This window comes from Bacillus rossius, chromosome 17 (genome assembly GCF_032445375.1).
Source record: "Bacillus rossius redtenbacheri isolate Brsri chromosome 17, Brsri_v3, whole genome shotgun sequence".
NCBI lineage: Eukaryota > Metazoa > Arthropoda > Insecta > Phasmatodea > Bacillidae > Bacillus > Bacillus rossius.
Genome location: NC_086344.1, coordinates 37,310,759 through 37,336,317, shown reverse-complemented (window position 1 = coordinate 37,336,317; position 25,559 = coordinate 37,310,759). Strand labels below are relative to the sequence as shown.

At 40.1% G+C, this 25,559-nt stretch overlaps 1 protein-coding gene across 2 annotated transcripts in view; it reads right to left on the bottom strand.

The window, feature by feature from the left end:
* Positions 1-1,462: 1,462 nt before the first annotated feature.
* The window catches only part of LOC134540547 (inositol polyphosphate-4-phosphatase type I A), a 44,810-nt gene continuing 20,713 nt past the window's right edge, over positions 1,463-25,559 (bottom strand). For both annotated transcript variants that reach the window (XM_063383355.1, XM_063383354.1), the window contains 7 exons: positions 21,264-21,377; positions 16,619-17,659; positions 15,478-15,698; positions 14,116-14,411; positions 13,392-13,523; positions 11,888-12,023; positions 1,463-10,603 (listed from right to left, as the gene is read on the bottom strand). In XM_063383355.1, coding sequence (XP_063239425.1) covers positions 10,471-10,603; positions 11,888-12,023; positions 13,392-13,523; positions 14,116-14,411; positions 15,478-15,698; positions 16,619-17,659; positions 21,264-21,377 — 2,073 coding nt within the window. In that variant the 3' untranslated portion in view covers positions 1,463-10,470. The remainder of the gene's footprint in view (positions 10,604-11,887; positions 12,024-13,391; positions 13,524-14,115; positions 14,412-15,477; positions 15,699-16,618; positions 17,660-21,263; positions 21,378-25,559) is intronic.

Genomic DNA, 25,559 nt, shown 5'->3' with positions numbered 1-25,559 from the left:
GCTAAAATGTAGCAAAATGTATCACAATAACTCATTTCATCTCGATGAGCAAAGCTAGTCTCTGCCTCAGTTGCAACAGTGCCACTTCCAAATTGAAAACATTGTTTGTAATTATGTGAAAAGCCTAAGATGACTTCTTAATCGGTACTTTACTTATTTTCATCGCTTCGACTAACAGGTTCGTTGTTCACGAAATAGCTCTAAAAATATGCAATTATGTATTAATGTTGCATCTAAATTATTTGATATCATGTTTCATCTTTCTTTAAAATAAGGCGTCCATTCAGTGTGCATTGAAACTTAGTGCGACAGTCCTCATAGCTAGTTGTGGAAATTGATTTTATCGTTTTCTTAGGAACACACACTTTAGTTTCGTACATCATTATGCTTGAGATACACTAATCAAACATCATCGTTAATAATAATATAGATATATCGAACAACGTGTAGGCATGTAGAGTTGTGTTACAACAATAAATTTAGGAGACTTTATCTTAAAACAAGTTTACTTAGCTAAGACCTTTACAGTATTGTAACGAAACATTGTTACAGATGAACTTTTTGCATTGGTTTTGTGAATCGATATATATTTAGTTTTCAGTGCCATGTTTGTTTGATATATTGAAGTATGTGCTATGGTATTGGAATTGTGATATTGTATGTACATTACTCTATGCTCAGAAAGGAGTTTTAAAAATGAATGGAAGAATTGATATCCTTGAAAAGGAAATAATTAAAAAGAAATACGAAGGCCGTGTTTTTTCTTTTGAAATGATAATCGTATAAGATTATATTTTATGAGTGAAGAAATTAACTAAATACAATCGAGTCTGTCGACTAATACTGAGTACTCGTCGGAATTTCAGAAGTCCAAAGGTATGAATTTCGTTCTCTACCATTGACAACAGTTGGCCGGGATTTATTATTAAAACATTATAATATAAAATATATCGTGGTGTGCATTAATGTTGGAACCCAATTTTAATATTGACAATAACTTTTGTTTTTTTAAATGACGTGCCCAACCTAACTTCCAGTCATTTAACAAACATTTGAGCTGACACAAATGGTTTATTTGTTCATAATTTTACATCCTTAATTATAATTTTCCATATACCATCACAGATTCAAGCTAACCATATTGTTCGAGCTTTATTTATTGTGTAGAATCTGTATTCCAGTATTGAGGATTAGCCTATCAGTAATTTTTTTTATTTTTATTTTGTAATTATAACACAGAATATTATACATGCACACACACTCACAGAGAAAATTTTTATTCACAATGAAGATCCTAATGTTAGTATAGAGTATTAAACAAGTTAATAGTAACCGTGACATAAAAAGTTGCAAAAATTGTTGCACTTCTGTAAAAACACACATACACCTATTGCGATACCGCCCATGTTCTATACCTTTCATTCCCAAATTTCTGATCACTTTGAAAATAAAACTCCACAAATTTACCTTCTCTTCGCATGTAATTTATTTGGTTAACAATAGATGGAAAATTTACAGTATTGTGATTAAGTGTTCTCAACATCAAAAAAAAAAATGTCACACACCCTATTATTTTAATACAAACATGAATATCAACAAACTTCATGACATCTCTTCCAAGTAAATAATTCACAGTCTTGTCTTTGTATTTACTTAGTCATAATGCAAAAGCACCATTCTCAACAATTTTAGTTGCACACACTTCTGACACACTTGTCACCTAAACGAAAACAAATGTTTTACAAATATTTATTTATTTTTTAACGAGATGCAAGACACTTAAGTCTTCAATTTTGATCAATCTTGAACGAAGGAAAACCACGCAAGGAATGCAGGATGTACAATATTTCGATTTCATTACAAAATAAATTATCATAACAAAACTGACTTTATAAAATAACAGCACAAATATGCTGAAATTAAAATTACATTGACACTAACATCAATTACTTGCTCTTCTTTCCAGGTTTTGTTTTAAAGTAAAGTAAAAACAACAACATTGTTTTATATGGGAAACAACCTACACAAAGCGCTCGGAATCTAACAATGGGACCAAAAACATAATGCCACGTTTATGCGAGAATTATTTTTCTCCACATTTTGACGCCCTAAGACAACGGTGCGATAAAACACGGCACTTTTGCTGCACGGTAAAGCTACACGAAACCACAATGTTACAGGATGTAAGATGAATTGTGTGGCAGCAATTATTCAAAAACAAAAATTCATCTAGCTATTATTTGTCATTTCATGAAAAATAATGCAAGTTAAGAGGTGTTAAATTGAGTGTGTGTGTGCAAGTGTGAGAGAGGTATTACACGAACACGAATAAGTGCACGCGTGATCCTAAAGTAGCTTTGGTTGGAGCGAACAAAGGGCAGAAAGCGAGAGAGTCGTTCACTACTCGCCAGCGACTTACGACACCTAACCACCGTGATGACAAAAATCCCGGTTACGCTGAGTAGACTTACGAGCAAAATTCTTTTTGGCACCATCCAATAGTCTAGCTCCTTCCTCGTTCAAAATAATTATATGGGTTTGTTCTGCAAAAGACACTCCAGTCTTTCACACGATAAATCGAAGTAACAGTTTTCGCTCATGGCTTCTGTTTATTATTACTGCCGATTAAAATCTTCAGATATAAAAGTAAGTAAGTAAGAAAAAGAGAGAGAGAATAAAGGAAAGAAACTAAATTGAGTCGGGGCTTCCTCTCCCTTTGGCTAATAACCTGCAAACCCTAAGTTGATCACGGAATCAAAATTGATTCAAATCACCAAAAAAAGTAACCTTAATAACAACTTGCGTTATGACAATGACTAATGAACAGGTGCAATAATTATGGGTTCGCTGCTATTTAAAGTTGACACAACATAGAGAAACTCAAACCAAGTGTTGCCAATAGTGACAAATGCACGAGACACAACACTCAAACTGATTGATACATAGGCTGAAGATAGGCTTAACACCTCTTTATTTAAAAAAAAAAGTGTAATTGTTTTCTTGAACTGTTGATTTTAGACTCAATCTCCCGAATTAGTGAGAGAAGCTGATGTACAGGCACTGCCAACATTAAGTAAAACGGCACTAAAAACTATAAAAAAGTAAAAAAATACTAAATTTTAATTCTTAATCTGAATCTTTACCATGGTTTTTTTTTCCTGAAAGATCTTCACATCAAAAACTACTAGAACTAACATAACAGCAATTGGTAATTAATGGCAAAAAAAAGTTATTAAAAAAACAAACAAAGGCAGCTGTTAATATAAAAATCACTGCTAGTTGGAAAACATATTTTTTTTTATCTAAATTGTTTAAAAGTAAGTAAGCTGGAACCACCAACAGCTGCAAATGTTCAAACCAGTTAAAATAAAATTTATAGTTCATATGGACTAAACATTTTTACAACCAAAATACAAATATTAACAAACAATCAACTCAAAAGTACCATTAACAAAGAAGGGGGGGGGGGGGGGGGGGAAGGAGAAAAAAAAACACATTAAAAAGGCAGAAAATAATTAAATACAAGAAATTGCTTGTGCAAAATCTGTTGTAAGAGCTTAAAAATAAAGGTTGAAAGAGTTGCATACCTTTTCACAGACAATCCTCACATTCTTCCCTAACACACAATACTGAGCAAATAAAATTTAAAGTGTACATTGCACACCCTTATACACTCCTCCACATATAAATATATTAATTTTAAACTATATATTATGCTAATTTTTTTTAGAGCACCTTAAGATTAAATCCTACACATTATTAATTACATACATAAATCAGCAACAAGAGCGTGACAATGGCAAAAATGTTGGCTGCTGAAACAGCGAAGTCCTAGGAAAATCAGCCAACATGATATCCAGCAGATAATTTCAGTTAATCCAATGATGAGTAATTGACATTACAAACAAAGATAAAATTTTCTCTATAAATTTTTATGTTAAGTCCTTAGATGATACTTCACACCACACAAACTGTCTCTTGCACAGAAAAACTTTAAAAGTAGATTCACTTTAGTCATGGCGAGAACTTTCGCTCACAGTTTAAGTTTGGCACTTGTTCGCAAACAAACAAACAAAAATTTCAATTCCAGAAATTTTTACTACTTCATCTTATAAAATATTATATTCTCAATGGAGTTCAAGTAAATTCACTTCTCAAAATAGAAGAAAAAAAAAAATGGAAGAATAAAACACTATTTACGAACATGTCACTTCGATATACCAGTATTGTGGATTTCAACAAAATTTTTCTGCAATAATTTTAACCTTTACAAAGCATCCAAAAGTGGGGTGTTTCACAGTAAAATTCAGATGTATTTACAATGGACGTGACGTAACACAACATTTTGAATTAAGAGCAAGGTGTTTTCTACACAATTCCCTGCAAAGTTCATAAAACTATCGACAGCCATTTCTTTGCCCGAGTTACTCTCGGATGCTACCTTCGCAGAGATCACAGTTTTAAGTACACGTTCTGAAACAAGGTAGGTGAAAGGTAGAATAAAACTGTTACAATCTTGAACGTCCTACCAATATACTGTACTTCTCGCTACATCGAAGATGACTACACGCGTCTACGTTGTGCAGGCTAGCCAACGCTCCTGTGCTTTCTGACACCAGGCACCGAGTGAAACGACAGTCATAACTGCACTGCAACTGGTTTACGTGAAATTAGTTTCAGTTCATATTATTCGAGACCTGCAAAATTCGCGGATTCATTCGGTGATAGGCTGGAATTCAAACACATATACCTCTTAGATAATTTTGCTATTGGCTCACTGTTCATCTGGGCGAATCTCAACCAGTTATAAACCCTTCAACCAAAGGATCGAATCGCAGACAAACCAGCTGAGACGACTTACAAGTCGGCAGCCAATGAACTTGCGTTATTTGCCCGAGTGCACAGGGGAAAGTGCAGTCTATCCTGAAGGCCAACGAAACCGTGAATTTTGCAGGTCTCTACATATAAGCAATTAAGTTATTCTATTACACGCTACAGTGAATAAATATATGTGGACATTCTCTCAGAGGTTATCCCACCCAACTAATATTTGATCCAGATAAGTAATTCAACTAAAAGCACAAAGCAAGACACGAATGTGCTTGTTTCGTAAAGGTTACAACGGCTAGTTGTGACCACACAAGACATTCGTAAAACAACATTTAAATCGACTGCTGCATAAACGCTACATCTGTAGAACAAGTATACACTTCATAAGCAACAGTAATGTGTTAGCTAACATAATCCAGCTGACTTGGATCTGTATATTCGCTGACAAAAATTCCAACAGCTTTGAATTCCAAAATGAATTTAACCATCATTTACGCACCAAATTAGCCAAGACGGTATTATTAAAAACACTGCCTTGCTAATATAAAAAAAAAAAAAAAAAAACTTAAATTAGCAAAAAATTCAGTCTGATTATTACATGAAAAATATTGTACTCTTTTTCTTAACCTATATTAAATTAAATAAGAGTTAAAACAAAACAATTTAAAATTTGATAAAAAGTTATGCTAGTGAAAGCCGGTCATAACTCCCCTTACATTTATGAAGAGCTCTAACAATATTAAGTTTTATGAGCGAAATATTTATAATTGGGTAAAATACTACGGACTAAAAAGCATTAAAAGGTTTCACATTCAACTTGTCAAAAATTATTTGCACATAAATATTATTTAAAATAAAAAAACACCACAGAACACTAAATAATTGGCACTCAAAGTGATCTGATAAGATGCAGCAAACCACAAAACTTATAATAATATAATCACAACTCTAATTAACTTCATGTCGCAGACAGTTAGGCACAAAAAAAAATGTACCGACACTTTTTACTGCAAACAAGAGATTGTGACGTTCCCAAAAACCTGAAATTAATGTGACCACAGCACAAAAAACTTACTTTAGAAATTGTGACTACATCACAAAAAACTTATGTAAATTGAAACTAAAATAAGCACATAAATTATTAGTTCATTTTTCCTTAAAAATAAATAAATAAATATTAATGTGACATTTGAGAATTATTTATATTTTCTTAAGCGTAAATTAAAAATATCACAACAGGAATGGTTTGAAGCCAACACAACAGGTACAAATATATAATAATATTAGCAGTAGATCAGAGCACACGATACCTGAAAATAAACTATCACACTAGCATTACTTTGGGTTCATTGCGAGCGCGGTATTGTCGAATGGCGTTCAGCAAATGTCAACTCAACTACTCAGTACGCACGAAAAAATACAATACAATCCATTAACTGAAACATCCTTACTGAAAGCACTGAAATTTAAGAACCAAGAGTTGGCCTGGAATGTGCGTGTGGGATCGTCCATTAATCACGTGGGGGGGAGGGGGGAGGGAAAAATCACGAAATATCACATGGTGGGAGGGGGGGTGTAGAGAGATATCACGTGTATTTATTTTTTCCTGCAATTTCTACTAAACCGAAAAGCGACGCGTGACCTTGACTCGCCGTAGCCAGGCAACAATATCCCCGCCCGCCGCAACATGAACCACCCGGCTCGGCTTGCCGGTCGCCAGTAAGACTGTGATTTTGGCGCCGAATACATGCGTAAATCACATATAAGCCTTTCCTTTATTATTTTTATGCCAGTGAGAATAAACCTGCAACCTTAATGTGTGTCTGGACATTTTTATCACTGTGCTTAATTTTCCAGAATTAAACTAGATCATACCTATATTTAAAGATAATATTCTGAAATTTTTAAAAATATTTCGTACCAAAAAATACACGCGATTTATTGGGGAGGGGGGGGGGGGGGGGTTAGTCTGAAACCTCGCCACAAATCACTAGGGGGGAGGGGGGGTTAAAAATTTGCTAAGAAAACATCACGTGATAAATGGACGACCCCTGTCGAACCACTGAAGTCCGATTGAAACTGTTATGGTTCAACGTTACAAACTCCATCTGCTTTCCAAGAACACACACACAATGTGGCTTCTCTTTGTTTGTCAGTTAAATACTGCTCTGCCGGCCGAGCTGAAATAACCAATCAAGTGTAAGTAAAGGGACCAATGTTTGTAACACTAGCGGAATCATAACTACACAGGCTGTAACTACGGGTACTCGAAAAATATTTGATACTCGTAAATAATTCGATATTCAATATTCATGAACGATCTTATGTTTGATTCGACATTTCAAATTAAATAATTTTTCCTTCTTCAAATTATTTCTTACCAATTTATAGGCCTACACAATGTCGGGATTTGGATTTGTATGCACCATTATTACACTTTGTTTTATACTTAACAAATAACCAATGATTATGATTAAAAAATATTAAAAAATATTTTGTTTTGTGTATGTAACCAGTTCAACAAAACAAAATTCAAACTTAAAATTTTCTGTTTTAAGAAAATGCATGCCAGTTTTTTTTTTTAAATTTCCCATTATGAAATAAAAAATAGTTATCAATTACTAACACCAATTATTATTTTACAGGAGAAACAAATTTTAGCATTCGGTCACTATAAATAACAAAGCAATCTATAAATTAATTTCTATGGTCAATCAAAGTTTAAAAATTTAATATAGAAAGATATTAAAAAAATTTGTAACAAAAAAGGCTGAAACCAATATGGCGTGTGTATGAGAGATTTGAATACTATTATCAGATGATGCTCTTGATGAAATATAACAAGAAATTTCCAAAAATCTTATTCCATATTTTACTCTTAAAATTTAAATTATTTTGAATTACTTTTAAAACATTTTTTTTTTTAATTATAAAGTTGTGTCCAAAGCTTCTGTGCTCTTGGCATAGATCTGGCAAAGATCACACTGAAACAAGGTCAGCACTAATGGCAGACACTGTGCATGGCAGAGAGAGAGAGAGCGAGTAAATGCCCATTGAAATGAACACTGCAATCTAAGGATGAGACGGGCGGGCTATAGACAAGCATAAGTCGCCCTACAATGTACGTCTGGAAACTCGACCGATGAAACGCTAGAGGGCGCTCTCCAGTAAAAACAACATCAGCTCGCAGTTCACGTACGTGAACACGAACAGCAACCCTCATCGGGTCGTGCCGTGGATCTCCGGGATCTGATGCGAACGAGAATCAAGAGAAGGTCGGGTCGACGTGTTATCACGCGTACGGGCTCGCAGAGAACAATGCCAGGGAAGCACAGAGATTGCACAGAAGACGTTTTTCAACAAGATTCTTGTGAAGCCTGCGTCGCCATTGGTGGCCACAGTTGTCATGGCTTTCAATCTCTTTTTTTGTCCTTTCACCCCACCAATTCACAACACAGCACCCACTGCCCTCCAGTATTTCATCGGTTTATTCCACGAATACAATGCATGATATGTGCTTGTGTAGTTATATGCAGGGCCGCAACAGGGGGGGTTAAGCGGGGCACACGCCCCGGGCGCAAAGCTGTGGGGGGGCGCCGAAATCGCTTGCATTGTAATTCCTACTACAACTGGTAACTGGTGAAAAAATTTTTGCATGGAAGTTACAGTAGCACAGAAATGGTTACATGTGGGTATGGAAAATGCTTAAATAGCACCATTTTTCCGTGGGAGGGCCCCCGGACCGCCCGCTTTATTGGTGTGGCATGTGCAAAAAAAGAGGGGGAGGAGGGGGCGCATAAATCCATTCATGCCCCGGGTGCCAGAGACTCTAGTTGCGGCCCTGGTTATATGATCCTCTTATTTAAGTACCACAAATTTTGAAACCTTGTGTATATACAGTGTTTTATCGCATAATCGTAGCACCGTTATTTTCCGGAGTCGAATTTGAAGAAAAAAATTTCTCGCAAAAACGCTGCACTATGTTTTTTGGTCCTTCAGTTTGATTCAGAGTGCTTTGTGTAGGTAGTTTTCCCGTATAAAATATATTATAACGTTGAAATCTAATATTCTTTTGGATATTACCACTTACTTATTTAATTAACAGAAATACGAAGTTGTCACATTTGTAAACTTTCTTTTAAAGATGTTTTCAAATTATATAACCTTTGTCTGTTCATCTTCGTTGCCACTGTGTACCGCTTATAAAAATGTAGCCAGTTCTAGTTGCATCATTCATTTTTGATTATGTCTATTACCATATATGTAGAGGGAGCATACGTAGTCCATGGGCGTAGCGGGGGGGGGGGGGGGGGATTTAGGGGTTCACACCCCCCCCCCTAGCAACAAATCTTTAATTAATTTCTTATTCATCACTCAAACAAATTTCATATTAAAATTAATAAAATTTATACCATTACAATATTTAAATATAAGTACCGGAAACTGCTAAATTAGCACTATTTTACACCTTAAAATCCAAATTTTCCCGGGGGAGGTGCCCCGGACCCCCCAGCTTTAATACGTAGGGGAGAGGGGGGGGCCGGCCATGCTTCTTAACACCCCCCATATACAAATCCTAGCTACACCACTGACGTAGTCTAATATTGATAGCTCGTCGATTGCATGCAACGCGCGTGCAGTGTCTAGTGCCGAGCTAACTATTTTGAAAGCCAGCACTCTTTCGTAATAAGTACGTACTATGACAATAGTTATGCATTAGTTCCGGATCACGTTCTGATCACGGTTTTTGTTTTTTTCTATTTAAAGTAGAACAAAATGTATTTTTTTTTTGCAGGACTTATTTTCTTTTTTATAAAAATTAGTAAATTACACTCCTACTTTTCAAACTTGATTTCAGTATAAAATATACTACGATTATGCAATAATACACAGTACTCTTTTCACACCATCAGACTTATTAAATTATTGAAGCTGGCATACATAATGTACTTGGAAGAAAGTAGTGCTCATATGTTACAGCAGACATCAGATTAGAGCAAATAATGTGCACTATTACAACTTAAAATAATAAAAAAAAAAAAAATTAAAAAACTGGAACCCTAAAATCATTTAAAATAGGTATTAAAAGGATAACTAATTTATCAAAACTACACATAATCACGTTAATCATCTCCAGGACAGAACTCAGTAATGCCAAATTCTTAAAGAGATGGACTTAAGATCTTACGGATCGCTAAAAACAGACTGAAAAGCGTCTACGATGTAAACAGACTAGGTACTTCCGTAACAAAGTAGGTACATGAGATGAAGCCTCCAAACAGCATACTATATTCTTGTTACAACTGACACTGAATATATATCACGTTGACATCACCGACAGATTTATAGAGCCTGCAATCAAACTCGTATACAATGTGAAATTCATTGGTATTTCTCGATATATACATTATCTATAAATGCTTAACGTGAACACTGTACAACATAAGGTATTTATGGGATAAATAATTAAGTTGATAATGAATTCTTTTCGTTTGCGCCGACGCGGCCAGAGCTCCGAAGGAACGGGCCGACGTGAACCCTTGCCACCTCGAGGGCTCCCCGGCCAGCTCTGGCCGGGGGGCGAGGGCCCGGGACGCAGGGCCGCCGCGGGCGGGACCAGGGGCCGCCGCGGGGGCCCGCTCACGTCTGGACGGAGCCGTACGTGCCGGCCGGCGGGCGGTACAGCTTGGGCAGCGTCAGCAGCTGCAGGCTGTTGAAGGCGTACTTCCTCACGCCCGTGTTCTTGCAGGCGTTCTCCCGCCGGCACCCCTCGCTGCTCGGACACACAGACCACCCTCGCGTCGACACGCTGCTTCCGGCGTTCTCGCGACGGGGAGGATCAACTTGACATTACACTGAAAGGTCTTTGATTCGGAACGTTCGGGACTAGTGATGGATATGGTGAATAGCGATATAACATCAAAATTCTAATATAATACACCACAAAGCAAACAAAATGCAATTAAAATCATGACACTAATACACATTTTCAATCAACACTCAGCCCTGATGACAATTATATAATCTTTTAATTATTAAATTCAACGAAAGTACGTCGTACCACAATTTCATAAAAAAATGATCGGAAAAAGTTGAAGTTTAAAAGGGGCGAAATATAAAAATAAACCTAATTTTCGCTTACACGTCACCAAAGTTTAGGTTCATGGCCGTACAGGTTACCGTGGAACATTGAAGAAAAAAAAATGTTGTTTATAATCGTAAACGAAGCTCACACAATGATGTGTAATAATTAAACTGCATACACTGTTCGCTTTCAATTTTTAATGTTTCGTCTAAACTTTTCTGATGGTTTGCTATTAAATGAAATGCTTTCACATAAAGCGGGAAAGCAATGCATAAATACTATAGTAAAAATGACAGCGCAAGTAAAAAAAAATGTGTTTATTCATAAATCCCGGGTACGTAAAAATGAGTTTCTACTGTATATAGGTATATGTCTTATATGTCATATATTGGCATATCATTGTATTCTAAGAATGTATAAAATCAGTTCTTTTTAATTCTCATAATAAAATGCAATGATAAAGGATGTACAAATGAGCTTCAAAGTGGGTGAAAGTGATTCCGATGCTTAGGAATGAGAAAAATAAATATTTGCTTCTTTTTTTCGGTGGAGGACACAGGTAGGCATGGTACTCGAGTAGGCCTACGGCCGATAGCGACACAAACAAACGACCTTATTTAATACAATTCCTTGGACATAGGCAATTGCAGATTTGCACTGTTTGTCATGGTGGAGGGGGGGGGGGGGGGATTTTATGAATGCAAATAAGAAATTAAACGAAAACATAAACCCATAGAGAAAAAGCCTAAATCAACAAATGTCAAACAGATAAACACAATGATGAACCTAAAGCAGTTTATTATGGACAATACAAATGACAGCACAAAAGAACACTTAAATGCCAGACGGCACGAGAACGGACGACTAGAAATGGGACGGGGGCCAAGCAGTTCGATTGACATGAATCACGCGAAGGAACCAAATGAAAGGACCTTCGCTCCGGTGGCCGGCGAGCGAGGGGGCGTGACTCACCTCCTCATGCAGTCGAGGGCTCGCTGGAACTCGTGCTCCGCGAGGTCGTACTCCCCCTGCAGCACCTGGCACTGCTCCAGCGTCACGGACATCCCCGTGCGGTCCTTGGCGCTCTTGCAGCTCGTGAAGCGCAGGCCTGCGCAGACACACGCACACTCCCACACGCCCGCCTCGCGACGCTTCCCCCACACCCGCAGCCTCACCGCCGTCTCGGCGATAACACCATCAGTAAAGGGGCCCTCACACTAACAAAAATTTCGTTCAATATTTTGAGCAAAATTGTTGAGCTCATTTTTGTACAACAATATTGAATGGTCTGGACCCCTCACACTACACAAAAATATTGCGCAATATTTTGTCAGCCCCCTCACACGGCACTCTCGTGCTATAAAATATTGACGGGTCCGCAAAACTTTTCTAAACTTTCAGAAAACTTTTGAACACTCCACAAAATATTGAACACCCCTTTTTTTTTGCGCAATATATTTCCTCACACTCTCAATATTTTTGTACAAACACGACACCTTCAAAATATTGAGTAAAATTTTTGCCAGTGTGAGGGCCCCTTAAGAATCCAGAGAGAACACTACGCGACGATTCAACCAGTGTTAGCGAAGCACGCGCCGTATGTACGGCAACACTCTGAACACATCTGTAGTTTAACGGATGCATATCTGCACAAAATATACTTTGTTGGATTTGTAAATAGTAGTGCTTACCCTAGATTTATATTAACTAATCCAAAAGTGTTGGACGCCTTCAAAATTCAAATATGGCGCCATTTTGCTGCCATTAACTCAAGCGATCCTGGTGGCCGCCAGGAAAGACTCAAGTGGTTCATCTGGTACCAGCGTCATCGGACGTCCGGCTATCGTTTTTGACTTTCATGTTATCTGGTAACAGTTTCAGTATGAAACATACTTAATACCTCATGTTTTGTCTGGAGACGTAAAAGACTGTAATCTCCAAATAAACAGAGACAATTAATAACGATTCATTCGCAAACAATTCGATTGGCAGCAAGCGTGCACGACAGCACAACTTTCCGCCACAATGGTTGAAAAACTGTTGCTTCGTTGCCGGAAACTGCCAGGCTACCCAACTCGGCAGGCAGCCAACTTGAAAACTTGGCGCTACTAGCGAGCAGCGCGGGAAGTTCAAAAAATTCAAACGTTTCTCACACTACACACTAAATTAACACGCAATATTTACAAGTACAAACACCTCGAGTACTGATTAAAGTACATATTAAAAAAGAACAAACAAAACCAGAGCCTAACTGATTCAAATACAGGTGAACTTACAAAGAGACGCTATCCATTCTTTAGAATACAATTAAATAGTTTTTTTCCTTCTAAGTGTCGCATGCATGTACGCAGGTTCAACAAAAAAAAAAGTTTTGTGGAGTTTACCTATATTGTTCAAATCCATGCACTAGAATTCTGCAGATATTGGGGGAAACTTAGACTGTAGACCGCGAGGGGACGGGGAGGGTAAGGCTTACCCTTCATCCGGCGGCAGATGTGGGCGGACAGGTGCAGGACTTCTGTGTTCTTGCTCTGGCGGGAGCGCACCGCCCCCTTCAGGCGGTCCACCAGGTCCGCCAGCGACGGCTGCAGCGGCCCGCACGCCGGCCCTGCGACACACGGGCCTGCCTTGCCACACCGTCTAACGCTCAGCGGGGTTTCATTCCGGTTCCGCAGGGGCTAACACACGGGCCTCGCTACCCCGCCCGCCTCGCCACGACACCGACCTCTCAGCGGGGTTCCATTCCGGTTCCGGAGCCGATCCGGCTCCATCCATTCCAACAGAATCGGAGTTAGGGGAGGGACCTAGGTGCGTCTCAGGCCGAAGCCCATACGCTCTAATCATGCAGTGCGTTAGCCATGCATCATGTGCTAGGAAGGGGATTGGCAAGCCGTGGCAGCGATTGGCGCCACGACCAACTCCCCTCACTCGTAAATCTAGACTATAACTAGAAATAGGTTGGGCCCGGGTGAAACCTGCACAGACACAGGGGAAACCCTGGGCACTGCAATGTGGGGTAGTGCAGGAGAATACAGGAGACAAGAGGATGGTCCGGATGACGAGATGGACAGAGCAGAGAAGAGTCTACCGTGCGGGGTGGTTGGGGGCTTGGGACTCGTGTATCCAGGACTGGTGGTTGGGGGCCAGGGACTCGTGTATCCAGGACCGGAGCCAGGGGACCAGGCAAGCGAGCGAGGTACCTCGGTGGCCCGGCGGCTCCGGGGGCAGGTCCAGCCGGCGGAAGCGGTGGTAGTACTGGCCGAGGCGCTCGCAGTTGTCCAGGTTGCTGTCCTCTTGCGGCCGCGTGGCGCCCAGGCTCTCGGCCAGCGAGGCCATCTCGTTGACGCCCACGTTGAAGAACACCGGCGTGACACGGAACGAGGCGGCCGACGGGGGCACCAGGTGGTGCACGGCGTCCGGCACGGGCAGCAGCACGGTGAGCGTGGCACGCGACCCGCGCACGCGCGGCGTCGGCTCCGCGCACGGCGACGGCGACCTGCCGAAGCCGTTCCCGGTGTCGATCATCCGATACGTGTAGATCGCATCCAAGTGACGGCCGAGTAGCATTCACACCAGAATTGCGATTTTCATGCCATGAGGGTAAACCCACGCATACTAAAAAAAAAAAAACTCTCAAATCAACCGGGAGCCTCCCTCGTGTCAGGGCCTCTGAGATCTCGCCGGCCCCAAACCCGTCGTAGGCCGTGTATGATGGTGTTGTTAGGATCTGATTGGCTGATTCATAGAGACCGGAAAAATTCGCGATTTCAATGACCTTTAGGATATATTCCATGATTCTCTATGCACGCAGGAAAATTATATTTGCTTATTGGCTACTGACTCGTAACACCTGTTAACTGGGACGCTAGTGATTCGATACTTCTTTTGTTAAAGGTTTTCTTATTGGCCGAGTATCATTCAGCTGAACTGTGGCCCAATCACTGATGCAGTAAAAAGGCAAACGTTTTTGGATTCCAGCCTATCACGAAATGAATTCGCGAATTTATCCGGTCTCTACTCACTCATAATCAAAAATTAAAGGGTTGTCTCAGGACATTTTTTTTAAGTGTGTGTGTAGGTGGGGGGAAAGGGAGAGGGTTCCCAGGAAAATTATCTGCCCCCCGGGGTTCTTGTTGTCTCCTAATGGCCCTCCTACCAAATCCAATATTTTTATTCATACATTTTCCTCAAACATCAAATCTGTAGAATACTATTTTAATGGTATTTTTCAGAATTTGACTAGCCCATCCAAACCAAAAATGTTATTTTTTTATTCACGAAGCAGAAGCCAAAACTAGTTGCGAAAGCCAGTGTAATGTACCTTATGTACCTTAACCCCGAAATACCACAATCAAACCTATCCTTACCTAACCTAGCGTAATATAACCTAACCTAACTTAACCTAGCCTATCCTAGCCTAACCAGACCTGACCTAACCTAGTCTAACCTAACCTGCTATGACATTTTTCGGCGTTAGTGCATTTCAGCGTTGTGGTGCGTCCCCGCACACATCTGCCGCGGGCAAGCACGTGTTCGGGTAGATATTTGGGCGGGCGGCTCACCGGTTGTTCTTGGCGCTGCAGCGGACGAGCGAGAAGGTGACGGTGGCCAGGTCCTCCACGGCGACCGCCATGTCCCCCCACATGTCCACCTCGTCCCCGTAGTAGCTGAGCAGGCCCTCGAAGGACGCCAGCGGGCCCAGCGCCGTCAGCACGGAGAGGAAGGCCGCGTCCGGCTTCTGGCACCACAGCTTGGCCATGAGCCCCGTCACCAGCGACGTCAGCTGCGAGGGGCACGCCAGCACGCGCTTGCCAACCACACTGAGTCCACGTAGTTTCCTAATTTCATTTTCAAACTGTATTTATTTATAAGTGCACCAAAACGCAAGTTTTCATAATAGTTTTTAGGCATGAAATGCCTGGAGTGTGTGAAGACCTTTTTTTCTTTTACTTGTTATCAAAGTTTAAGACGAAGATCTAAGACCTCATGGAGTAATGAAATATTTTGCCTCATCCATCCAATCTATAGATTCAAATTTGAGTACTCGAGCTTGCGTTTAGTCGGAAAATCCATTGTACCACACACAAAATAAGAAAAATGTAGGAAACGTTCAGTTAGCTAACCACAACTGCCACTGCTTGTGAATAAAAAAAAAAAAACACAAATGGAGATAGGACACGAAATGAAAGAACGGAAGAAAAAAAAAAATGGAGGCAGAAGTGAAAGAGGAGAGGAGGTAAGGATTAAAATGGTTTCGTGTCTTACCTTCATAAACACACTTTCAGGTTCCGGATCAAATTACACACCGACTTAATGCTCACAAGTTTAAATCATGCACAGGATGGTGTCGAGGGCATCAACCTTGCCACTTCAGCATTGTATGTAAGTACACACAACTTATGGGGGGGGGGGGGGGGTTCCTGGAGAGGAAAAAGAAAAATGGGTGAGAAGATATACTTCTTTGGCATCATTAAATAATTCTCCGTGGTAGCGTTAAACGTTTAACGCAACCTTGTTGGAAGTCGCATTTGAAGTATAACTTCAATAATTAAGTATTAAGGGAAAAACTACTATGTAGGTCGAAGCCAAAATATCAACTGTGAAGAATACTTGTCCGTCCAAAAAACCATATAAAACGGTGTCACTGCCAGGAATGAACTACAGTGAAGTGAGTATAACGTAACAAAGCGCGACGCGACTCACCGCCTGGGAGAAGCAGACGTCCCGGCGGTAGCGCACGTTGCACGCGCGCTGCGCCGCGCGGCCGTCCTCCTGCAGCCGAAACGCGCTGTGCGTGAGGCGCGCCGTCTTGAGCAGGCCGTCCATGGCGTGGCGCAGCTTGCGCATGCTGGGCCGCAGCTCGCAGGTCCAGTCCGCGATGGACGCAAAGTCCAGGCCCTCCGTGAACTTGTTGCGCGCCGCCGCCGAGGTGACGGCGCGCCGCACCGAGTCCACGGTCTTGCCGATGACCTCGTCGGAGCTCATGTCCGCGGTGAGCGGCGCGTCGGCGGGTAGTGGGGGGTCGCTAACCGGCTGCAGGGTGACCACCGCGGCCTCGCCGCCGCCCACCCGGGACCCGCGCGAGCGCAGCCGCACGGCGGGGCTGCCGCAGCGCCCGCACAGGAACTTCACCTTGCTCACCAGGCACATCACGCTCGCCTCGATGTTCAGCTGGATCAGGTCCCAGGGCTCCGGCTCGTCCGTCGGCTTGTAGTAGTTGGCGGAGGGGGAGCTGCACATGGCCTGCGTGTCGAGGAACCTCCGCCCCGGGTCGCGGTCCACGTTGTTGTTCGAACACGTCGTCGTCGTTGTCGTCGTGGGCTCGTCCTCCTCGTTGTTGTTGTTGGCGTTCGCGTCGCCCTCGCCGCCCTTCCAGTCGTCCTCCGCCTCCGGGAAGATCACGAACTGGTTGTCGTGCACCGGGGACTCCCCTAAGCCTCCCTCCCGGAGCGGGACGGCGGGTTCGGTCCCGCCGGGCAGGCTCCAGAAGCTCTGGGTGCACCAGGGGGTGTCCGGGGTGGCCAGGTCGTCGGGGTCCGGGGACCGCAGCTCCAGGTTGAGGCGCTGGGTGATGCGCTTGAACGGGGACACTGCCGTCTGGCCCCGGCACGGCCCGTCGCCCTCCGAGTCGTCGCCGCCGTCGCCGCCGTCGTCAGCGGGCGTCTGCGCGACCTTGTGCTCGTCCACGAACAAGAGGGCCTCCTCCACCAGCCCCGGGTCCCACAGGCTCAGCAGGATGCGGGTCTGCGCAGGGAGACGGGGCAACTACACCAACTACAACCTAGAGATGTGCACACGTAGACTTATTGGTAAAAAAAAACAATATCTGCAAGATGTAGATCACAAATAACCTAAAATAGACACCATATTGCCACAGTGGGAACAAAACATGCCAATTTACGGGGCATGGACTTAGCTACACCAACTACAACCTACAGGTGTGCACACGTAGACTTATCGGTAAAAAAAAACCAACATCAGCAAGATGTAGACCACAAATAACCTACAATAGACGCCATATTGCCACAGTGGGAACAAAACATGCCAATTTACGGGGCATGGACTTAGCTACACCAACTACAACCTACAGGTGTGCACACGTAGACTTATTGGTAAAAAAAACCAATATCTGCAAGATGTAGATCACAAATAACCTAAAATAGACACCATATTGCCACAGTGGGAACAAAACATGTCAATTTACGGGGCATGGACTTAGCTACACCAACTACAACCTACAGGTTTGCACACGTAGACTTATCGGTAAAAAAAAACCAATATCAGCAAGATATAAACCACCAATAACCTACAATAGACACCATGTTGCTAAAGTGGGAACAAAACATGCCAATTTACTTGAATCGAAGATGCTTTCCTGTTTAAGTCAATAATTTTTATAGAAAAAAAATACAACAGATTATTAGTTTAAGATAAACTTTAATTTAAAAGTCAAAATAAAGATGAACACTACAGTAAGTAAATTCTGCAAATGGAAGGGGTCATCAACTGCAAGAAGCAACCTGATTAAGGAGTTCAAAGAATTACAAAAAGGTACATCTTAAAACAGAGAAAAGTCAGTAAAATAAAACGGCACTTTCAGCTTCCCTACAGTCTTCTTTTTTTTTTACTTTGTTGTAATGTCTTGTCGACTTGTATAATTTCAATCAAATTAAATTTTTTTTAGAAATACTCAGTATGCAATTCAATATTAATATAAACACATTTATAAAATTAATTATATGATTTAGTAAAATAATTGTGGTGAATTTTAATTAATTATTAATATCATTAAGTATGCTTTATTCTAATGTATTCATTTTAATTATTTATTAAATAATAATTGAATGATATATAATTTAAAATGCAAATAAATTTCACATATACAACAACATAATATAAACTCACTTGAAAAAATTTAATTTCTTATCACTAGAGATGGGAAAAAATGGTGTAACAATTTTTTCGCGAATTTTCGCGAAAAAAGATTTTTATAACAATAAAACGCGAAATTCTGAAAATCTCAGAAAAAATGTTAAAATATGAATTATTTGCGAGTTTATAAAAGATTTTGTGCGTGTTGTCACAAAATACGATGTTCACACATTAGGTTGGAAATACCACTTATTTTAAAACACCTTAGCTGTCTTTTAGCGTCTTCCATTTGCCAGAAACATTACGCCTATCAATTTAGAAAATTACCCATTGGCCATTGCAGTACTTATTCAGCCGGCAACCTCCATATTTACACACAGCAGACCTTACTCCTTCCCCTTCGCTTCACAATAGAATACAACATAATTTTTCCGTTGATTAAATTTTTCATTGCTTTACTCCGATGCTTAATTAGTTCTTTTCGAATACCTGGTACCGAAAAAATGTTATATAATGTTTTTGTAAACATTTATTACGCCATCCCGAATTCTGAACTCGATATTCGTTTGTTTTCGTTGACGCCAGATTGCAACGGAAGACAATTGAATGCGCTAGCAGCGAGCACAGCTATAGTACACGTACCAACGTACCAATTTTTCGTTAGCAAAACAACGCGTGACGTGTGTTATCTTTCGGGATACCTAGTTAATTTGCCGTGTTCATTAATATTCTATACTTTTGCAAAAGTTTACACGGGCAGGCAGTTTAAGTAAAACAAGAATCCTTGTAGGTTTCGACTTATTTACTGCTAGGCCCAATAAAGCGATGCCAAAATTTAAAGTATCTTGCTTATCGCGGGCAACGGAATTAAAATCGGAAGGGCTGTACGTTTCCAACAACATTTTGTTCTGCAAATGGTGCAATTGCCGAGTTGATTACGAGAGAAGGGACACTGTTGTCAAACATGTTGCTAGTAAGCATCATGTGAAAGTGAGGTTAGGTGCCGAGGGCACAAGCAGTGGCAGCAAACGTCTTGCTACACTAGAAGAAGTCGCAAAAGTCGGGGAAAAAGTACGAGAGGACAGAGAGACATTATTTTGGATACAACCAAGGCTTTTATATCTGTCAACATACCACTCCAGAAATTAGACAACACCCAATTACGTGGTTGGATTAATAAAAATGTAAAGGGTGGGGGAGATCTTCCTACAGCCAGTTCCCTTAGAACATATGTTCCAATATTGGGGGAGAAAGTGGAAGCACAGTTAAAAGATGAATTTGAAGGGTGCTTTAAACTTTTGAAGAAAATGTCGTAAGTACCGGTAGTAAAAAAATTCTTTTTTTAAAATATCATTTTAAAATATGTTTTCCTATAAAAACACAAAACACCGTAATTGCTGATTATTGAAACGAAATTGGCATAAAAATAACACCGCTTTTTCCCATCACTACTTATCACTAATATTCACAATAAACAGTTTTAAATTATATAACCCATATTCAATATAAATCACTAAAGAATAGAATTTAAAAGCACATATATGATTTCTATTTGTATGTAGCCTTTTAATTCATCCAGTGAAAATTTTGCATGTGCTTGCACATCTAAAAATGTCACTCTTGTAATCTTTTTTTATAGTACGCCTAAAGAATTAATGTATACACATACATATGAGGGACATTCCGAGAGTACGTTTAGTCACTTTTTTTTTAGCAAGGGCAGACGGTACACCAGGTGGAACAAACGATACACCTGCCGCTGGTTCAAAGACGGAAGTAGCGTCCGCGCCGGAGAAGATAGAGTAGCAGCAGACCGGCGTGCCCGAAGCTACTCTCGAGTGCAGATCACGAGGCAAGACACGTGCGTACTGTCAACGCGGGTAGCCAATGGAAGCGCGTGCCGTCGTCCCCGCGTGGAAAGCCCGAACTTTCGGGGACGTCACTTCCGAAACAACGCCGAGGCGTGAGCAGGCCGTGCGAAGAAAATTCCTTACACCGCAGGGCACAAGAGTTTCACCAGAGTGGTTTCTTCGTAAACGATCGCATGCTACCAACAAATGTCTTGATGTCCGTGAAGTATGTGTTGAAAAATGGTGCAAGATGAATAGTTAATGATGCCACGGTGTATTTTGTCAGTGTGAAAAAAAAAATTTCCGAAACTTACTTTTGGAAGGTCCCTCGTACATCAGTTGAACGTAGTTATGCAAAAAGGAACCAACCCACACGAAACCTATTCTGAGTATTTTGAAGTAAAAGTTAATTTATAAATTGTAATTCTCCCATTGATAACATAATGCGGGTATAATTTTAATGGTCTAGTATAAATACTGATATAATAATAGCGACGACGGTACGATCAACCTTGTACTATTTTAATTTATTTTCAAATAAAATATAACAAAATTGTGGGTTGGTTCCTTTTTTTGCATGACTACGTCCAGTTGACCCCCGCAGAGGAGACACGGAAGGGGCCTACCTTGGAGATCATGTCCTCGCAGATGGGCAGCATCCCGGCCGTCTGCTTGTCCTTGGCCAGCTTCATGAGGGCGCGCATGCCGTCCACCACCTCCCGCCGGAGCTGCTTGATGGCCTGGACAATCACGCGCGACCCCTCTCTCACACACACACGCACATCACATCCCGGCCTGCCGGCGGGACCCCCGCCGCAACGCACCCGGGACCGGCACACCAAGTAACGGGAGCAACTCATTCCGGAGAGTTGAGGCCCCACCCGCCCACCTGGGCACACACACAGTGAGCAGAGAAAGAAAAGAAACAAAAAAAACATGTTAATTTTTAAAGAGAAACATCTTAACTGAGGGGATTGCCATTTTTCGAGCGTTACGAAAATTCCGATCGCACGAGGGGAGCGGTCAGGTGCGTGGAGGGGGGAACCGGCAGAGGAGCGGAGTGCGTCAGCGGCGACGCCACTCACAACGCATGCGCTAGCGGTCGAATGGCAAGACGGCAAAGGAGAGGTAGAAAAACAACGCGATTTCAAAACTACTCGAGACATCCGAGTGGGGATCTGTTTGCGAAAAGTATTTAAGAACTCGCTGAGGGGAGAAAAATACTTTTGATTTCTGATTAAGTTTTTAAAATGTATTTTAAGTACGTAGTGTTAAAATGACTAAAACACGTGTTTTAAAAGTAATTTTTAGGCGTATAACAACAGGTACAAATTCTTGAAAGCACTTTAAGGGACCTGCATTACATCTTTATTATTTCTCCGCCGTGTGATGTCACGGTCGCCGCTCGATGCACTGGGAGAAGACTGCGCGCCAGTCCAGAGGAGACACCGCGCTAGAAGCACCAGCGAGCGTCGCGCTTATCATCCCGCCTCGCCGACACAGACACATACACCCCTACCAGATGGGCTCCCTAACACAATGAATATTGTGTTGCAATCTGAAAATATACAAGTATTCTAGAATGAGTTACTTTATAATGAGGTTCCACTGTATTTCTATTTCTTCTACGTCTAGCCCTTAATTTAGAACTAATATCTTATTAACTTAGGTAGAGTACTGTAATATTGCATATTCCATAATTGTATATTTTATATATTTGATTAATTTTAATTCACCTTTTTGGAAACATAATATTGGTTAATTTATTTTATCAATTACTCTATGCAATGTAAAATCAATTTCTTTAAATGCAGAAACAAACATTAGGTGTGTGCCATGCAGTATATTTTCTACGTGTAAAAAGAAAAAAACAATCTTTTGATCAAATAAACTTTTATTAAAATTTTTAAAAAACAGGGAAAATGTTTGGTGCCAACATTTTGGTGTGGACATGTAAGTGCCCGTAGTGGGTTTGAATTAGTATATTTGAGTCAATTAAGACTTCAAAAGTGTTTAAATGTTACAAGAAAGAGACTTGTGATTGATAAGTTATATTTTTGATTAAACTACGGTGACATTCAAGAAGATTCCGTAAGATAATCTACGAAGTACTTGTGTGAACTTGTATGAGCATACAAGTTGAAGGTATGCTATGCTGAATCTTTCGACTAGAGAGACATTCTACAGCACAGCCTGTTAGCACATTTGTTAGAGAACTGGTGATTCGACGAGCAGAAGATTTACTGAACATTGGTGAGACACATAGTTGAAGGTGGGGTAATCGAGAGTGACTACGATGAGCCCAGCAGCACGTCGAGAATGATTGTCGGTAGCGGTGTAGAATTCGTCGAAGGAGGTGTTGAATGAACTGCCTACTGTGATCCGCGAGTGTTACTGCCGACGTTTAAAGACTTCCCATTCATCGTTATTGAAAAGTCATCAGTGGAATCGTCGAGGAATGGACGAATACAATAGAGTCTGCCAATATCCTTTTGATTATTAGTAATTGAGTATAGTCTACATCACAGTATGTACTTTGTAATGATTGGAATTGTATATATAATTTTGTGTAACTTACTATGTGTCCTTGCTCACCCTTAACTATACCGTTCCAAATTGCAGCACCCATACACTATATTTGCCCTGATTTAAGTTTAGTTTGTTATCTTACATTTGAGTTGAAGTAATTGTTTTGTTTTCATGTTTTTTCTTGGTCTGATACCCAATCATAATGGTTAATATTTGTGTTGCAATAACTCCCAATGAGTACCTTGGAATAATTAGAGTTTTCCATGATCTACTGACACAGAATTTAGCACGGCGCGATAAGATTATGTGGATTAGATATTTCACTTGTATACAGATATCTGCTGACCTACATTAAAACTATCATGTTTAAATGTCTGGCTAAACTCTCAAGTTGGAATTTGGAACGCCAATGTTGTATTTGTTAACTTGAGTACCACAGTGCTAAGTGTGTAACTTAAATAATATTATCACAAACAATTGAATCTAGAAACACACACGTATATGCATGGTAACGTAATTCTGCAACTTGATGAATGGTCAAATACAATGTAGTTATCCAGATTCTTGATTATGTGATGATAACTTTCATTGGTCAGGCAGTAGTCATTAGTATAAGTAAGGTTAGCTGGTGCTCAGGGAAATTTAAATAATGTTGCAATAACGAATATCTAGAGTAAAGATTTTGTGGTGTTATTTTAAGACAAATTTCGGTGTAAAGAAATAAAGATTTCGGTGTTATATGGTTTTATTTTTTTGCTCAAAATACCCACGGCAAAATTTTCTTGCTTTTCTGTACGACATGCAAATTTATTAAAACAAATATTAATAAACACTAAAACCTCATGATCTAATTACAATTAAGTTCATTTGCAAATTCACAGATAATTAAGTTCATTTGCAAATTCATAAATTCAAACTTTTAAATAACTACTAAAAATTTCACGACTTAATTACAATCACATACACTACAAAATTACACAATTAAGCACTTCCAAAGTTACTATTAAGACGGTTTTATTGAAATGCTATCAGTTAAATTTTCCGCATTTTCTGAAGTGAGACGTCTTCTGTCACTAACTACCAGTGAGTACCTGGAAAATAAACGTTCTGCATCAACATTTGATGTTGGGAACCAGATTGCCCTTAAACTGGCTTGAGAAAATTCACTGTAGTCCCCCTTAAGGGAGCAAAGTACCTTTGCAACATCAATTTGGCTTGTTTCTGGCAATGAAAGTTCAACCTCAATTTTTTTTTGAAAGCAACATAGCCATGTATGAATGTATCAACGGGAAGATGGGAAACAGAAGGCAAGTTATGCAGAGACTTCTGTAGGTTTGCATCTTCTATGCTAACCCTACTCACATTTCTTGGGTTGAACAGCAAATTAATGGCATTAAAGACTCTTAGACAAGGATGTCGTTTAACAGATGAGTTTTGCCTCAAACGCTTATGTTTCTCACTCGCGACATGTTTCACAAGCGTATCGCGTCTCTCGTAGTCTAGCCTGCAGTTACAGAATTTGCACATTAAAATTTTATCACTGATATAAAATCCTTCGCTGGAAAATTCTTTCGATCGGTCGTTTTAGGCATTATCAAAAAAATTTTAATCACATAGGAAGAATTTAACCTCTCAATATGCAAAAACTTGCCGTGCTGGATAGATCAAAACAATGGAGAATAGATGCGAATACAAACGCATACCGAATACCAACATACGTACGTGAAAATTAATACCGACATAAACATGTACTATTTATTATTTACAATCGTTACGTTAAGCAGGGTTAATTTTATTTTCGTAGCCTACGTACTTTATTTTAAATAAACAGTAAAAGCAATGCGCTTTAGTGTGTAATATTGTAATGATTAAAAACGTAATCTTAGAAAAACATATTTTGGACGTTTGTTATTTTTGTATTTACAGAAAGTGAACGGCGGCCATTGTATCATAGTTATCAACATCTTAAATTATTATGGTACACAAGATTACCGTTTAAAGAAAATATTACGTTAATTCCGAGACTTCATTTTAAAATCTATAATGAATCACCGTCGCATATAATATATATGGCTGCTAGTTACTGTAAGAAATATTTGATTGTGCTGAAGATAGTGAATTGTCCTTACAGAATGGAAAAAAAAAACGTAAATAATCAGGATAGACGAACTTTCGTGACATATCGCGGATTTCGCAAAATTTCGTTTTATTTCGTGTTTTCAAGCGGTTTTCGGTGTTATTTCGTTTTATCGCGCATTACCATATAATCGTGGCTCTACGAATATCAAATCAAACTTATTAACTGTTGAAGAATCGGATACAAACAGTATTTATTCAGGATTTGTTCTGATAATTCTTAACAGAAGGGAGAATACTAATTCTTACACCAAATA